This window comes from Pristis pectinata, chromosome 9 (genome assembly GCF_009764475.1).
Source record: "Pristis pectinata isolate sPriPec2 chromosome 9, sPriPec2.1.pri, whole genome shotgun sequence".
NCBI lineage: Eukaryota > Metazoa > Chordata > Chondrichthyes > Rhinopristiformes > Pristidae > Pristis > Pristis pectinata.
The window spans coordinates 28,432,376-28,449,789 of NC_067413.1; the positions used below are offsets into that span (position 1 = coordinate 28,432,376).

The following is a 17,414-nucleotide window of genomic DNA, read 5'->3' on the forward strand; positions in this document are numbered from 1 at the left end:
GGCTAGTTCCATTTTGCCTGCATTTGGCTGATATCCCTCTAAACCTTTCCTATCCTTGTACCTGTCCAAGTGTCTTTTAAATGTTGTTATTGTACTTGCTGCAATCACAATCTATTAGCTGGGTGCCTATGTACAATCACAGAAGTTTAATTTTTTAATGTACAAGTTAGCATGCACACAGAACTTAAATAATGGTGGTGTTTGCTATCAATGTGATAGTTGAAATTGTTTATTGAGTATGGAATCAGAATCAGGTTTAAATAGTGCAGAACAAAAGGAATAACGAGGTAGTGTTCATGGACTGTTCAGAAATCTGAATTATGGGCACATAACGTTTGCAGTGATAGTTTGAGTTATAAGTTGTTTCCTACACAAAGGTGCTGACAAATACTTTGGCTTAATTCTGGAGAATGATGAGAGGATATGTTAAACTAATGTAAATGATCTCCTAACTACCACAGCCTTCCTGACAGAGCAAATTCAGCTTCGTTCTAAGCTGGGGTAGGCAAACAATTGATGGACAACTGAAATCATGTTTGTATTATATAGCAATTAGTTGTGGGGGTACTGCAAAATCATTGTCTTTATCCAACTGTGTTGCCTTGGGTACATCTGGAAGTAAACTAACTACTGTATACGAACGGTGTTAAAGCTTTGTGTCAGTAGCCTATTTTAGAAATGCATTAAATAAAAAAAAAGTTGCTAAATAAAATACACCATTACACAATTTTTTCCAAGTTCCAACAAAGATGTTTCATCTGCCCTCAAAGGAACCTCCTTTTCTGGGACTAATAGTAGGTATGGCAATTGATTGGAACAGCATTCCATTTGGCAGCAGAAATCCAGCAAAGATTGACCTGGGTGTGCAAAACGTGAGATCAAACGGACCTCTGAAGACAAATAACAATCAACCAAATACCAGGAACAAAACGGGCTGAGACTCCCTCAAATATTCAAAAATATTTGATATTGAACAACTTACCAACATCATTTAATGCCAGAAAGTAGAATTCAAGTTAAAGGAAGAATATGGAAAAGTGTGTAGAAAACTATAGAAAATGCTGCATTTCCTTAGCAGCTCAGAGGCATAAACCTCATAGAATAGAAACAAGGTTTAATACTCAGTCTGTGCTGTGTTAGCTGATATCAAAGTGATTTTATTTGGTTCCTTTGCTGGATTATTGAGGGCAAAAATCAGTCAGAATTTCATAGCCTGAAAGTTATCTAGTGAGTTGTCTGGAATGTGTTGATGTCAAATGAGAACCTTCCTCAACCCAAATTGAATATCAATTTGGAAGAGACACAGGAAGCTGTCTAGTGATGGTGGAGTATAGTCCCTGATGAAAAATGAGGCTTTGTTTTCAACTTAAATTTCTTTGACATTTGCTTATAGTGCTGCACCTTCAGTACCTAGTTGTCCTTCTCCCAAATCTGGAAATTCCATCACTAGAGCAGGAGGTGAGGAAGAATTTCTGAGGTTGTGAATCAAGGGACTTCTTCAATCCAGAGAGTTGTGGATGAGTGCCGCTAAGTGTATTTAAAACTGAGAGATTTTTTTGACTCTGGGGAAAGGAAGGATTTTGGGGATTTTAGAATTAAGGCTAAGGATCTGATCTGCAGTGATCTTGTGGAATGGCAAAAGCATGAAGGACTATAAGACCTATTCCTTCTAATGTTCTTTACTTGTATTTTGTTAGTGTTCTTTGATGCATCGCTTCTCTAAGATACAGCTCTTGCCCATGTTTGTAACGACACTCTATTAAGCCTTCAGCCATGTTGACCTCTGTCAACGGACCTTTTGGAGCTGCTGCCTTTTGGTTGGTTGCCCAGTATCTTTCACTACTGGTTTTGGCAGGTCTGATTTGATCTAATAAATTGGAAGTGTTTCGTTCTGGTTATAGTATGCTGTTGCTTTTTAGCAGGCGTGTGCTTCTGTAGGGTAGCTTCACTTTGTTAGTACCTGCCTTTCTAGTAGTGCCAGCTGATGTCTTGAATGTTTTTTTTATTGAATTGAGGTTAATTCAATAGATAGAATATTGTCTAATCCAAACAGTGCAAGAGGTCAGAAATAATTCTATTTGGGTGTTATATTATGTAACTGACTTTTAAGATGTGGTGGGCACTATATTGCTATTAGTACAAGCTCCTCAGAAAATAAGCTGTAAAATCATTGCAGGTTTTCATTCTGGTCACCTCACTACAGGAAGGATGTGGAAGCCATAGAAAGAGTGCGGAAGAGATTTACAAGGATGTTGCCTGGATTGGGGAGCATGTCTTATGAAAACAGGTTGAATGACCTTGGCCTTTTCTCCTTGGAGCAATGGAGGATGAGAGGTGACCTGATAGAGGTGTATAAGATGATGAGAGGCATTGATCGTGTGGATAGTCAAAGGCTTTTTCCCAGGGCTGAAATGGTTGGCACAAGAGGACACAGGTTTAAGGTGCTGGGGAGTAGGTACAGAGGAGATGTTAGGGGTAAGTTTTTTACTCAGAGTGGTGAGTGCATGGAATGGGCTACCGGCAATGGTGGTGGAGGCGGATATGATAGGGTCTTTTAAGAAACTTTTGGATAGGTACATGGAGCTTAGAAAAATAGAGGGCTATTGGTAAGCCTAGTAATTTCTAAGGTAGAGATATGTTCGGCATAACTTTGTGGGCTGAAGGGCCTGTATTGGGCTGTAGGTTTTCTACGTTTCTATGCTCTCTGAGAATGAGAAGGATATACAAATTGGAACTTCCATTTTCCTAAGGGGGTGCACTATGATGTGGTAGCCTGATCACCAAATGGAATGATAAATCCTAGTTTATACTTCTACTTTTCTATCATTTTTGAATAAAAACTGTTTCCTAGTGCATTAGTTGTGACTTCCACTGCTCAAAAAGATGTTAGATTATGTGGTGGTATGTGAAATGCAGTTGGCATTCACTCTCCTAGGCTAAGAAAAACAGCAAGGTATCCCATCTTGATTTTCTTAGTGTTTTGAGGACAAGGTGAAGAAAAGAATAAACGTTGATCGTATTGGATGTACATAATCTCTTGGGTTTCTTGTGATTGTATTTGTTTTCCATTCTTCCATCCTTGTGTGCACATAAGAGCCACCAGAAAGTAAATGCTCATGGTCTGAGGCAAATGTAGATTTGTCCTTCACCGCTGAATGTTTGAAACTGACTTTATAATTTTTTTATAATGGAAAGCCATCCCTGTTCCAACTTGCTGTCACCTGGCTTGTATTTAATTAGGCCTACAGCTAGAATTCTGTCTTTTCTCAAGTTGTATTCTTTGTTTTAAATGAGTCCTTTCTTGTATAATTTATTTTTTCCTTGTCAGTGTTTGGTATCTGATGCTATATGCCTGTGATAATGCTGCAAGTAAGTTTTTCATTCCACCTGTGCATATGTGTACTTGTGCATATAACAATGAATTCGACTTTATAATTGCAATACTTTACAAATGTGCTTCAGCAGATCTTTCTACATCTGGCAGTCTCCTTTTGGAAGTTCAAAAGTTATTCCTCTCTAAAAATATTGTGCTTTAATGGCGTGGTGGATGTAGAGGTATTGTTAACATTCATCCATTTTTGTTTCCAGGCAGTATTTAGTGGTGAAATGCTTTGCTCATTTGGAAGCTGATAGTCATGGAGTTAGCGGTCCCTGTGGAAAGCAGAAAGTGGTGGGAAGGGGATTCCCTTTGGGTAGTCTTTACTTGGAGGCTGGAGGATCTTTTGGAATTCTCTACTCCAAAGGGCTCTGGATTCTCAGTTGTTGAGTTCATTCTTCTTGGATATATCAATTTCTACTTACTAAGGGAATTGAGGGATATGGCGATAGTACTGGAAAATGGTGCTGAGGAACAGTATTAGCCATGATCTTGATAAGTGGCAGAATGTGGATCGCCTTCTCCAGCTCCCATATCTTGTGTCCATAGTAAGCAAGGAGAAATATTTGTTAGCAGAATATTTGGGAGCTGAGACCCAGATTTAAAGTCATTGATAAAAGAGCAAAAGACACGCGTGTGTGTGTGTGTGTGTGTGTGTGTGTGTGTGTGTGTGTAGTCTGAAATATTGGTATAGGTGCACGAGTAATAATAAAAAGGAAATTGGTTATAAACTTTAAAAGGGGAAATCAAATCAGGACTGTGGTGAAAGAGTCATTAGTGACACCACTTGGATAGCCCTCTCAAAGCACTGGCGCAAGATTATGGAAAAAGATGAGGATGATTTGGAATTTAATGTCCTGAATTGGGGGAAGAACTAATTCAATATTATAAGACAGGATTGGCATATGTAGATTGGGAGAAGCTAGTTTCATGGAGATGCAAGAAACGGCAGATGCTGAAAACTGGAGCAACGAACAAAATGTTGGAGAAACTTAGTGGGTCAGACAGCATCTATTGGAAGGAATCAACATTTCAGGTGGAAATCCTTCATCTGGACTGAAAAATAGAGGGGAAATGGCCAGTATAGTGAGGGGAAGGGGTGGAGCAAGAGCTGGCAAGCAATAGATGGATCTAGGTGAGGAGGGGTGATTGGTCTATGGAGGAGGGAAGAGTGGAAATAGTGATAGGCTGGGAGGTGATGGGTGGAAGGAACAGAGGACTGCAGAAGATGGAATCTGATAGGAAAGGAAGGTGGAGCAGGGAATCAAATAAGGAATGTGGGTTGGGCAGATAGGAACAGTTTGGGAGGGGACCCAGTGAGAGGAACATGTGGGTGATAGGTAGATGGAGTGGGTGGAGGATGGGAAAGAAACGGTGATGGAGGGGTGGGGTGCAGGAGGAGCTAGGTGGATCAGGAGGAGAGTAAAAAGGGACGGGGAGCAGCTTACCTGAAACTGGAGAATTGAATGTTCATGCTGTAGACTACCCAAAGGGAATCCCCTTCCCACTGCTTTCTGCAGGGATCGCTAACTCCATGACTACCTGGTTCTCTTATTCCTCCCCCTGCCCAGGCACTTTGTTCTGCAATCGTAGGAGGTGTAAATCCTATTCCTACACCACCACCCTTGCCACCATACAGGGCCTTAAACAGCTTTTCTGGGTGATGCAGAGATTCACGTGTATCTCCTCCAACCTTATTGCATTCAATGCTCTTGATGTGGCCTCTTCTATATCAGTGAGGCTAAGTGCAGACTAAGTGACAGATTTACTGAGCATCTGCCTTGGCCTTCTGGAGCTCCCAGTTACTAACCATTTTAATTCCCCTCCCCATTCATTCCCACACCGACCTGTCTGCCCTCTACCTCCTCTATTGCCAGGGTGAGACTAAAAGTAACGGAACATCATTTTGTATTCTGCCTGGGTAGTCTACAACCCTACAGCATGAACACTGAATTCTCCAATTTCAGGTAAACTGTTCTCTCATTTCTTTCACCTCCTGAACTACCCAGTTCCTCCTACCACCTCACCTCCCTTCCTCTCTCTCCCCCACTCCCCCAGCCTCCCATCACCCTGCTTCTTAACCTCCTCCATCCACTTCATCTGCCTGTCATCCACGTGCTCTTCCCACTGGGTCCCCTCCACGTACTGTTTCCATCTGCCCACCCTACTTCCTTTTGATTCCCTGCTCCACTTTCCTATCAGATTTCATCTTCTGCAGCCCTTTGTTTCCTTCACCTATCATCTCCTAGACTCTGTCACTATTTCCACTGTTCCTTCCATCTGCTTCTCACCCCTCCTCACCTGGATCTACCAATCTTAGCATCGATTTCTCTAACCACTCCCCTCTGTTTTTTCTCCCCCCCCCCCCCTTTGTTTTCCCTCATTCCTGTGGCCCCCTCCCCTGCTCTCTCAATCTGCTCATCACCTCCCTCTGGTTCCCCACCTCCGTCCCTTTTTGTTCCATGGCCTACTGTCCTCTCCTGTCGGATTCCTCCTCCTTCAACTCTTTGCCTCTTCCATCTTTCACCTCCCAGCTTCTCGCATCACTCACTTTCGTCCCCCACCCACCTGGACTTGCCTATCACCTGCCAGCTTGTGCTCCTCCCTCTACCTTTTTATTCTGGCTTCTGCCCTCTTCCTTTCCAGTCCTGATGAAGGGTCTGTATCTGAAACGTCAACTGTTTATTTCGCTTCATAGATGCTGCCTGATCTGCTGAGTTCTTCCAGCATTTTGTGTTTCTCTAGCTATTGCTTGCCAGGTCTTGCTCCACCCCTACCCCTCAACTTGTTATACTGGCTATTTCCCCTCTGTCTTTCAGTCCAGATGAAGGGTCTTGACCTGACATATCAATTTGTCCATTTCTCTCCACAGCTGCTGCCCCACCCGCTGAGTTTCTGCAGCATTTTGTTTGTTGCAGCTAGGTTCAGATCAGTCTACTTGTGTGAGTCAATTAAAAGTGAAATGATGAGAGTCCAGGGCCAAAATATTTCCATGAGAGAGAAAGGTGAGGACCAAGTCCAAGGAACCCTGGACATCAATGGACATTGAGAATTGAATTTAAAATAAAAAGGAAAGCACATGCCAGGTATGGAGAACTAGAAATGAGGGAGGTCCTTCGGATGTATAAAAAGTGCGGGGAGGTATTAGAAGGGCACAAAATATCTGGCAAATAAGATGAAGGAAATCCAAATGCACATTTATAAGTATATTAAGGGTAAGTGAGTAACTGGGGCAGAGTAGAATCCATTGGAGACCTGAGAACGGAGGTGAGGTCTTGCGTGAATATATTTTCATCTAAGGAGAAGAGTGCTGGAGTTGGAGAATTCAAGAAGGGGACTGTGGAAATTCTAGAGCGTTATTAAAAGGAAGGAGGTTTTGATATCTTGGTGAGTTTACAGCTGGATAAATCGCAAGGGCCTGATGAGATAATGTAGAACAGTACAGCACATGAACAGGCTCTTTGGCCTACTACGTCTGTGCTGTGTGCCAAATTAAACTAAATCTCATGTTAAAGAATAGCCTGGTTTCATTTCATTTCATTGGGGAAGATCTGCTGCTGCCGTGGGATTGAGGATTGCCTATACCCTGGTCTAGATTTTCTGTCAGTGTTGTCCTGTTTTCAGATTCCATTGGGAAATTAGTTCCTAGGGCAGCACAGGACCTCTGTGTTGAGAGGACAGTTTTGATAGCTGGTGAGGCATTGACCACAGTTCATCATCTTTGATATTCACAAACATTCATGTGAACATATGAATATACAAATTCCAGAGCAGGCTTAGGCCACCCAGTCTCTTGAGTCTCCTCTACCATTTAGTAAGATATGATTTGTAATCTCAACTCTGTATTCCAGTCTATATAGTAACCTTTCACATTCTTGTTTATGAAGAATCCATCTACTTCTATCTTAAATATTCAAATTTCTGCTTCACCCACCCTTTAAGGAAGAAAGGTCCAAAAATTCATGATCCTCAGAAGCAATTTTGCCTTGTCTCTCTCAAATGGGAAACCCCATATTTTTAAAGTGACCCCTAGTTGGAGGTTCTCCTACATTATGAAAAACCTTCTCAATCACCCTATCAAGAGCACCAGAATACTATGTGTAAATCAAGACCCCTGCCCCTTTCTCTGAATTCCAACAGATATAGGCCTAGCCTGTCCAGTCCTTCCACATAAGACATTGCCCATTGCTGTTAGTAGTCTGGTAAACTTTCTCTAAACTACCAATGCATTAACATCCTTGGATAAGGAGTGCAATACTGTACAGAATACTCTAGATGTTATCCCACCATTGCATTATATAATTAAAACTTAACCTCTCTATTCTGTTCCTCTAGCAAAAAAGTGATAACATTCCATTATCCTTCCTATTTACTTTACCTGCATACACACCTTTTATTTATTATGCTCCAGGATATTCAGATCTCAGACCCTTGCGATCTGAATAAAGGAGTTGCATCTGCTTTTTTCCAGTTTGATAGAATTGGTATTGGTATCTTCTCCTGAATCCAGAAAATTTAAAAAAAAAGTAAAATTGACTCCTCAATTATCTTGCTAGGCACTTCTTTCAACATTCTAGGATCATGTCCTTCAGGCCCTAAGCTCCAACAATTTGCTCAATACCACTTCCCTCCCATTTCTGAATTCGCAGCTATTTCTGTAGTGTTACTTGTATCTCTATAATGAAGACTGATACAAAATCCCTGTTTGATGAACTGTCATCTTGTTTTCCACTATTAATTCCCTAGGCTCGCTTAGACCTTTTGCTCACTTAGTTAATATACCTGATATTTAAAAAAAAATATTATCAACAGAAACTCTTATCCTCATGTTTGACTAGTTTTACTATGTACTTCAATTTCATCAGTCCAGATGAAACATCTCTACTGAAATGTCAACTGTCCGCTTCCCTCTAAGATGCTGCCTAACTCATTGAGTTCCTCCAGCAGTTTGTATTTCACTCCAGATTCCAGCATCTGCAGTCTCTTGTCTCCAATTCTTCCTTCCTCATTAATTGTTTGGTGATTCTTTGCTGTATTTTATATTCTGTCCAGTCTTATGCTGCCTGTCTTTTGCACAATTACATGCTTTTTCTTTGTTTAATACAATATTTAACTTGGTTAACCACAGGTGATGGGTCCTATCCTTGGAATACTTTTCTGCTGGAACATACCTATTCTCTGGGGAACCCTGTCTGCCGCTGCATTTCAATTTGCTGATCCCTTAAATTAATTTACTAGTTCACTTTTATGCACTCTTTCATACCCTAACAAATTACCCTTGTTTAAAAAAACAAAATGCTAATAGAATTCATCATTGTAAATTTTGCATTGTTTGAAAAAATTTTGAGCTGGAAAACACTTGGGTGAGGTAAAAAAAATTACTGATGATAGTAATGTGAACAACAAGGATGAATGGCCCAATCGGCCTACTCTAGATCATCTGCAAAGTGATGGAAGGTGACGTTGCCAAAGCAATCAGCAAGGGTTGCATTTTAATTTTAAAAATATTGAGAATATCATAATAGTTAATTAAGAAAGATCAGGAAAACAAATGGCGGGGGGGGGGGGGGGGGGGTGGAAGAAGGAGGAAATGTACCAAAGGGGGCCTGGGGTAAAGGTCAATAAAACAAAATGCACTTGCTCACTGTTAACCTTCACACCATTGCCCAGTTTGGGTTTTGCTAGGACCACTTGAAGCCTTTCATCAGTTTTCTTTGAAAATGTTCCCATGCATGCTACTGAAACTTTTTTTTTGCTGCATTTAATATGCTGTAGGGATGGAAGAAGTTGTCCTTGCAAGTACCAGCTTTTTACATCCAGGTTTGTAAAACAAAAAATCTGAAAATCCCAGTTGTGATCTTTGACTTTGCATTCCATAAATTTTACCAGGTTTTTGGATTTCTAATCGATTAACATTAATTGAATCAATGTGGCAATTTGTCACTGAGGAATTTTAATTTACAAATTGGCATTTGTGAGAAATGGACGTTGAAAGCTGCCAGGAGTTGTAAAAGAAACCAAATTTGTTTGGTAATGTTCTTCAGGGCAGGAATATTTGCTTGTGACAAGTTCATACACTCTATTTTATCTAAGTGGTTTAGCAAGCTGTTTAGTAACTGTTTTAATAAAGGCCTACCATTGGGATTCTAGGAATGAGCTATGAACGCCAAAGTCGCCCACGTTCCAGAACAAATGTAAAGAATTTAAAAGTAGTGTTTTGGGAACACAAGTATATATTTTATGATAAAGGCAAAAATCTGGAGCAAAATAGAAAAATTAAATCAGGAGAAGGATGGAGATGGAGCAACCATTTAGCGGGGAAAAATAGACTTTGGAAATAAGGTTATGAAGTGCCCAAGAAATGGGAAGATGTGTGGGAGAAAGGAAGGGCAGAAATGTGAACTATATTTTGGTGCTGATATTCCTTTGTTACTTGTATTGTTAGGAAATGAATTTGATTTTGTGATGCAAAAGAAATCCTTCAATTATGTATCTTTGAAAGAAGGTGACACAACTGATGAAATGTACCTAGAGATGGTTTTATCTTGCCCTTTAATTTCAAAGTCAGCTAATTTGGGAAACATCCTTAAGAGGCACACATCAAGTGAAGCTATAACGCAGGACTTCATGCATGCTAAAATAATGCAAAGGACAGCTGAGTGATCATGCAACTATGTTATCGGATTGAAGCTCTAGTCCTAAAACACTTAAACATGAATGGCTTTGGACCATAAATAGCTACTGGGAGGGTATGGTTTCAAGAATCTCCCTGTTGTCAGTCATGGCGAGGTCTAGCATATGGGTGATAAAGAAAAGGCTGAATCATTCCCAATCACATTAAGCCAGAAGCACCAAGTGAATGATCCATTTCAGCTTCTTCCTGAGATCCCACCATTACAGAAGACTGTCTTTAAGTGAATTCATTTCCTTGTGTTATATCAGGGAACATATAAGAACACTGAATGCAGTAAATGCCATGCAACCAGACAGCATCCTGAGTATATTACTAAAAGCTTGCACACCAGAACTAGTTGTGCCTGTAGCCAAGCTGTTTACAAGACCACCATCTAACTGATAGCTTGAAAGTTTCCAAAATATGGTACCAAAAAGCATAATTAATCTAATCTGACTAATTACAGCCTACTCTCAATCTGCAAAGTGAATGAAGGTGTTGGTGATGGTACAATCAAGTGGCATGCACTCGGCAATAACATATTCACCAATATCCAGTTTGCTGATTGTGTGCCACTTGAATGGCCTCACCCTGGCAGTGGAGGTGGCTGAGGTCAGACAGGTTGGTGTAGGAATGGGAATTAAAGTGGCCAAATACACACCAGAGGAACAGCATCTCGTATTCCACCTGGGTAGTCTACAACCTGACAGCATGAACATTGAATTCTCCACTTTCCGGTCACCTGCTCCTGTTCTGTTCCTTTCTCTCCTGATCTACCCAGGTTCTCTCACCCATCCCCTTTTTGCTCAGTTTCTTTCCCCTCCTCCAACTGCTGCATCTGCCCATCACATACAAGTGCCACCCACTGAGTCCCCTCCTCCCCCATTGTTCCCATTTGCCCATCCTAACACACTTATTTGGTTCCATGCTCCACCTTCCTTTCCTATCAGATTCCATCATTGGATCCCTTTGTTGCCTCCACCTATCACCTCCCAGTCTCTTTTTATTTCCACCCTTCCCTCCCTCACCTCACTCCATCTGCCAGTCAACCCCACCTCACCTGGATCCACCTATTGCCTGAGGGCTCCTTGCCCCACCTCTCCCCCTCACCTCTTTATACTGGTTATTTCCCCTCTTTCAGCCCAGGTGAAGGGTCTCGACCCAAAACATCAACTATCAATTTCCCTATATGGATGCTGCCTGATCCGATGAGTTCCTCTAGCAGCTAATTTCTTGGTCTTGATTCCAGCATTTGCTGGTTTTTTTTCCTATCTCCAACAAGTCTGACCTCCTACTGTTGGCCTCCAGTGGCAACACTATCACCAAGTCTGCCAGGAGTTGTAAAAGAAACCAATTTGTTTGGTAATGTTCAACATCTTGGATTTGTCATTGTTTAGAAATTCAACATAAATACTGTGGCTATGAGAACAGGTCAGAGGCTAGGTATTGTGTGGCAAGTAACTTGCCTCCTGACACACAAAGCTTTTCCACCTCCTACATGACACAGATCAGGAGTGTGATAGAATACTCTCCACTTGCCTGGATAAATGAGACTTCATCAGCTGTCATTCAGAGCAAAGGAGCCTGCTTGATTAGTACTTAATCCATCACCCTAAACATTGTCTATCACTGCAACCTTTATGGTCAAGGGTAAGCTTTTGGGCATGGGAACACCACCATCTGCATTTTGCCTTCATCTCTCTGACTTGGAAATATTCTGTCATTGTCGATGGGTCTAAATCCTGAAACTCTCTCCTACAGTGCTAGGGGCTAGGAACTTCAAAAGGATTGGAGCAATTCAATAAGTCTCACCATCTTGAGGACCGTTAGGGATGGGTAATAAATGCTGGTGCTGGCCTTGCCCTTGCTTGATCAGATACAAAAGAAAAAAAATAAATTAAGCAAATATTTACAAATCAGAATTTGACTCCCTTGTTCTTATGGTAAATTGTATAAGCTTTCCATTTGGTTCAAAGTTGGATTTATTTAGTAGAAAAAAACTCAAAGCATTAGTTTTATAGAATCTGAAATAAAACACAGCTAGTTTAAAAATTACTAGTTATTGGGCTGATATAAATAGGGCAAGGTTTGTTTTTTAAAAATTTCTTATCGGGTACAAGTGGAAAAATGATTTTGTTCCAACTCTTTAAAAAGGTCAGAAGAATAATCTTCAATAAAGAACTGTTAGCTTGACATCAGTCGCAAGAAAAATATTGGAATTTGTTCATAGAGGAAGCAATTCAAAATTGAAGTGGTCCAAGCCAACACAGGTTTATAAAAGGCATGTCATGCACAAATTTGTTGGAATCTCTTTAGGATATGATGTTTTTCAATATTTGGACTTTCAGATGCTCTATGCAGAAGTGCTATCAAATAAGTTGAGACTCAGAAAAAGTGTTAAATGTAGAAATTGTCTACGAAATTGGAAACCAAGTATGGTGATAAAGTTGTAGTGTTTTATAAATCTCACAGCATTACTAAAAGAAAAATAAATGTCAGTGGTGAAATCTCTAATCAACTTTTTTTTTTAAAAAAAGTTCTTGATGTGGGTTTCTCTGAATCTTAAACTGCAGCACTTTGAAATTTTGGTGATTCCACAATGGTATTGGGTGGTGAATTCCAGAATTCTGGCATAATGAGAATGAATGACTTTTTTTAAGCATTAACTCTTAATTTTCCAAGTTCCTGTGAGGATAAATGGATGACTAAATCAGATGCATCTAATCAAGAAATATGTCTTCAAAACGTAAAAATGCCTTAAGTTTAAAATTTCAAACTTTTAGCACACTTGTAGATGCTTTACCTGAAGTTCCCAAATTGCAGTTACAGCATTAACAATCTGAAGGGTTTAAAATTGACTTGGTTTGATTTAACATCAATATGAAAGGCTTATTCTTTTCCTGGTGCACTTGAAATATTCAGTTTCTGTTTATAAGTCTTAGTATCTTGTAGGTTGGAGTGTACATAAACATCCTTCACCCCTTTCCTTTGTTCATCAGGGTGATGTTCATGGTTGTTAAATAGGACCTTGAGTGAGCATTGCAGTTTCTTAACCTGTGTTTTTTTTTCCTCTTATTATGCTGAAAAATCTACTAAAATGTAAAGCTGCCCATTTTAAAAGGAAGAAAGAATGAACTTGCAGCAATATACAGTAAAATGCTTAAGCATTTTTAAAAAGTGGACTAAGAAATGCAATAGTAATATTTTATAGCATTTCAGTGTGATTTGGGACGTATGGTGAATTTGTTGTATGCCAAACATCAGTTCTTTCAAGAGAAGAAGTTGGTACTTTACCCCTGCAAGGCATGCCAGAAAAGATACACACATGAATAAAGAGAAATCACCAGGTTTGTTAATAGTGAAAATAAATTCTGCCACAGATGCAGTTTGCTATTATGTATATTGAGCTGATTGCAATGCAGAGCTGCCTTTGGTACCCCTTTAAGGATTAGGGCTATGTTGCAATGAATCTTAACTGCACAGCTTGTTATTGGCATGGCAGAGAGATAACTTCATCTGAGTGTGATTAAGGGCATCTAAGTGCGTAGGGGTTAATTATTCTATAATTAAAGGGCAGGATGTGCTGTAGCATTTGTAGAAATATAGCCATTCTCACAGCTGAAATTTCATTCATGTTGTGATCCAATTTGCCTCATTCTTCCTACATTGATAATGAATGGGATCAAGAAACTTCTGGGCTCTGCAAGAAATTAAAGATGTGTATGGATCTGTTGACCATCCATATGAACATTTCTTCTAGGATGCCTGCTTAACAATTGGAACCAGCTTTGTCACCTTAACTCCATACTTAATATTATGATTAAGGATGTTCATGGGACCAGTTTTTTTTTATTTCTTCTCTTTCCTTCCATCCCCTTTTGTACTGAAATGTGATTGTGTAGTCTAGGCATAAGCACAATGATCATCATTTGGGTAAAATCTTAAAAAATTTATATCTTAGTTATTTTTTTTAAATATATTCTAGTGAAATGAAGACCCTTGATTTTGTAAGAGGCTCATGGGTTTCTGTGGAATTTCAAACCATACCAGTTGAGGAACTTTAAATGGTTTTGGCACACCAATGCTAGAAATGGGGAACCAAGGTGGAGAATTTGTTTCTAACTGCCATCCAGTCTTCTCTGATGGAAAGTCAATATGTAAGATTTTCAGATCCTTGCATGTTTCTATGTGACTGAGCTTGAATGTCTCCCTGGAGAATTTGGCAACCTCCCCAACATACCTTGCTAAGTGTCTTTTTGCGTCTAATATGTCTGATCCAGCTCATTTAAATTAGTCATAATTCAGAGGAATCTGAGAAATCAAGATAACGTGCAGAGAAATAGAAGCCTGCATGTTGAACGAATCACTTGATTTGGCAAGTCATTCGCTAGCCCGAACATCCACTACACATTCAATGCTCCAAGTCGGGGTCAGAATCTTCCCAAACAAGGCAGTAGAAAACCTTCAAATTCTTTAAGTCATGATTTGTTGTGATTGCTGTACCATCTTTTCACTGGATCATAAATCTCAAATCGCTTGTATGCATGGGAACTTATTGACCAGGGCAGTAGACATTTTAAGATTGTGACCAAAGCATTGAAGGCTTTGAATAGTATTTTCAAGAAAGGTGAGAAGACTTGCAATCATTCTTAATCTCCTGACGACAATTTTATTTTTTTTACACACTGAACTCTTTCTGTGTTTGGCATTGTTGTACTGTTGGCAGCAAATTTGTGCAGAATAAACTCAGGCAATGGTGAAAGAAGTCCCACATCTGAGGGCTGAGGAATAAATTTGTTTTTCCAGTGTCCTTGCAGCTTGTAAAAGCAAGTTAGGCTTCAGCTTGATGTTCATCTAAAAGAAGACATCAATGACATTCTAGCATTTACATCATATTACACCAGAGTAATTAAGTGCTTGAGGCTCTGGAGTGGGACGTGTACCCCATAATCTTCTGACTTGGGACTTTTCGGAGAGGTACAGATGAATGGCTAGTGCCTGTGAAATTGCACCAAAACAGTATTTGTATTTTCTGAGATAAAAAATATAATAATAATGTAATGGAGGACTCTGAAGCATAGAATTTTTTTGCTGGGTGTTGTGCTAAATATGGATAAATTTAGGTAATTTAGGCTGACCAAGTAGAGTACTAACAATGCAGAAAATCTGCTGTTTACATTTTATAAATGGTGAATTAGAGTCATTGTAGGTTGGATAAATTTTGCTTGCTAGTTTGATTCAAGCTGTTGTATAGGGCACTATTTCTAAGTTACCATTAGCATTTTTTTTAATCCCCTCCTCCTTTTAACTCTGTCTTTTGAAATTCCACAAAGAATGTTCTGAAAGTCCCAATGTACTTCTGGAAGTGTTCTACTTGTATCTTTTGGACAATTCAAATCAAATTGTGTTTTCCACTGTTTTCCTCTGACTTGAGAGACTGTGATGGAGAGGAATGCAATCGTAAGTGAGAACAGTTTGTTCAATGCTATCTCCACTTTGTAACTTGATGAGTAAAGTAAGAAAGAAGTTATAAGGGTGAAAGGAAATATTTTACTAAAGGGTGCATGTGGTGAGAGCAATAGCTAGCCAGAGTGGACATGATTGATTAATTCCCCTGTTAATCAAGCTTTAGTTACATATGGAACTACTGTATGTACACAATTCACTGTTCTTTAAAGACGCTTGTGTTTTCTTCAGTAAATTGATTTTATATACAGTACAATGATCCTGTTTGTTGCAAGTCAAATACCCAGGCTCAATTCCAACTCATTGGTTGATAGAGTATTGTCAATATCCATTGTTTACGTAATAGATGGGAGTTTACTGCAAGATTTGTAAAACCACGTATGTTGTTGCTAACCTTGTGTGTTTGCTAAGTGGATGCATCGCCCACTTTTAAATGGAGACACTTTCTTTTGATAAAGCAATTTCAATAATGCACCATTTGATAAAATATTAAACTTTCTTTTTGTCTTCTTTCAGGACACAGTTGTACTTAAGATGGCTGACTTCAATCTGATTGATGCACTACATGAAAGTACACCCAGTGTTGAATTGGAAGTTAAAAGAGACTTCATTTCTTCTCTGGAGGCAGAAAAATATGATGATGTTGTTGGAGAAAGCGTGACGAAAGAAAGTTATGTTCCATTACTGGATGATGAGACAAAATTGCCTCCTTCAGAGGCTGAAGGGAAAGCAGCGGCACAATTGTATGGAGAAACGGTACCTGAACAAGCTGATGGAGGACAATTGGCAGAATGTGAGTGTGTGGATAATATAGGTCTTGGGTTTGGCGTGTGTATGGAAGTCTAACTGTAGCATTTTGTCTGTTGAACCTTGTAACTTGATTGCTTATGAACATCTGTGTGCAACAGGCTATCTTAAACTACTTTTTGGTGTCTGTTGCAGTTGCATGAAGATATGAAGGCATTGAAATGAAAAATGACTATTCAGTGTATTATATCTGTTACTACTACCAAACATATACAGTTCATTTAACTGCGCAAGGTACTGAATACAAATTGAAATTCAAGCATGAAAATAAGAAAACAGCTTTAACAGTTCTGATGAAGAGTTCTTGATTTCAGAATGTTGACTCTGTTTCTCTTTCCTTTGATGCTGCTTGACCTGCTGATTGCTTCTAACATTTTCTTTCTTTGTTTTGGATTTCCAGCAGCTTTTCATCTAATTTAGCCTCTTGACATTCAGTTGGAGTATACTCTTTGTTTCACATCCCATGATATTATTACTTAACAAAAATCTATTTGTCAAATGTCAGTTGTTACAGAACCAGCAGTATTTTAGGAGGCTACTTGAGATTTCCGACATTCTCCTGTGTGTGCACGCATGTTTGTGCAGGGGAGGGGTCCGGGGGAGAGAGGGTTAGTGCCTTCCTGTCTCACTCCTGCATAGCCTGCATTATATTAATGTGGTTTCTTCGTAAAGCTTCATGATTCTATGTGCTTTTGAGCAACTTATCCTCCTCATCATATTCACTTGGTTTGAGGATGATCTGTACTACCATGTGGGTACTGAAATGACTCTAATCTTGGAACCACGGACTCTCCCACAGGAGGTGTAAATATTTCCTTGAAGGTCAGTGCCTGCTGGTAGTGGTTTCATTATTTGCTTCATTCTCTCTTGGCTTAGAGAGCAGAGCGCTTCTCGAAGTGACTCTCAGGCTGTGGAGTATTTAGCGCAAATGACCAAATGTTCTATTGGTTTTCCTGAGAATAGCTCCTCTCTGGGATTTCTGATTATGGGTGTGCTTGAGAGCAGAGGTTTGTTTGGGAGAGTGGGTGGGAGAATTTGGCATCAGCACACTGGTGCAGCAGGATTAGTGCACAAGGATGACTGCATTAGTGC

The 17,414-nt window shown here is 39.7% G+C and overlaps 1 protein-coding gene across 7 annotated transcripts in view; it reads left to right on the forward strand.

Annotated features, from left to right (window-relative positions):
- LOC127574054 (microtubule-associated protein 4-like) overlaps positions 1-17,414 on the forward strand; it is a 218,124-nt gene that overhangs the window by 41,175 nt on the left and 159,535 nt on the right. For all 7 annotated transcript variants that reach the window (XM_052022658.1, XM_052022657.1, XM_052022661.1 and 4 more), the window contains one exon: positions 16,032-16,308. In XM_052022658.1, coding sequence (XP_051878618.1) covers positions 16,050-16,308 — 259 coding nt within the window. In that variant the 5' untranslated portion in view covers positions 16,032-16,049. The remainder of the gene's footprint in view (positions 1-16,031; positions 16,309-17,414) is intronic.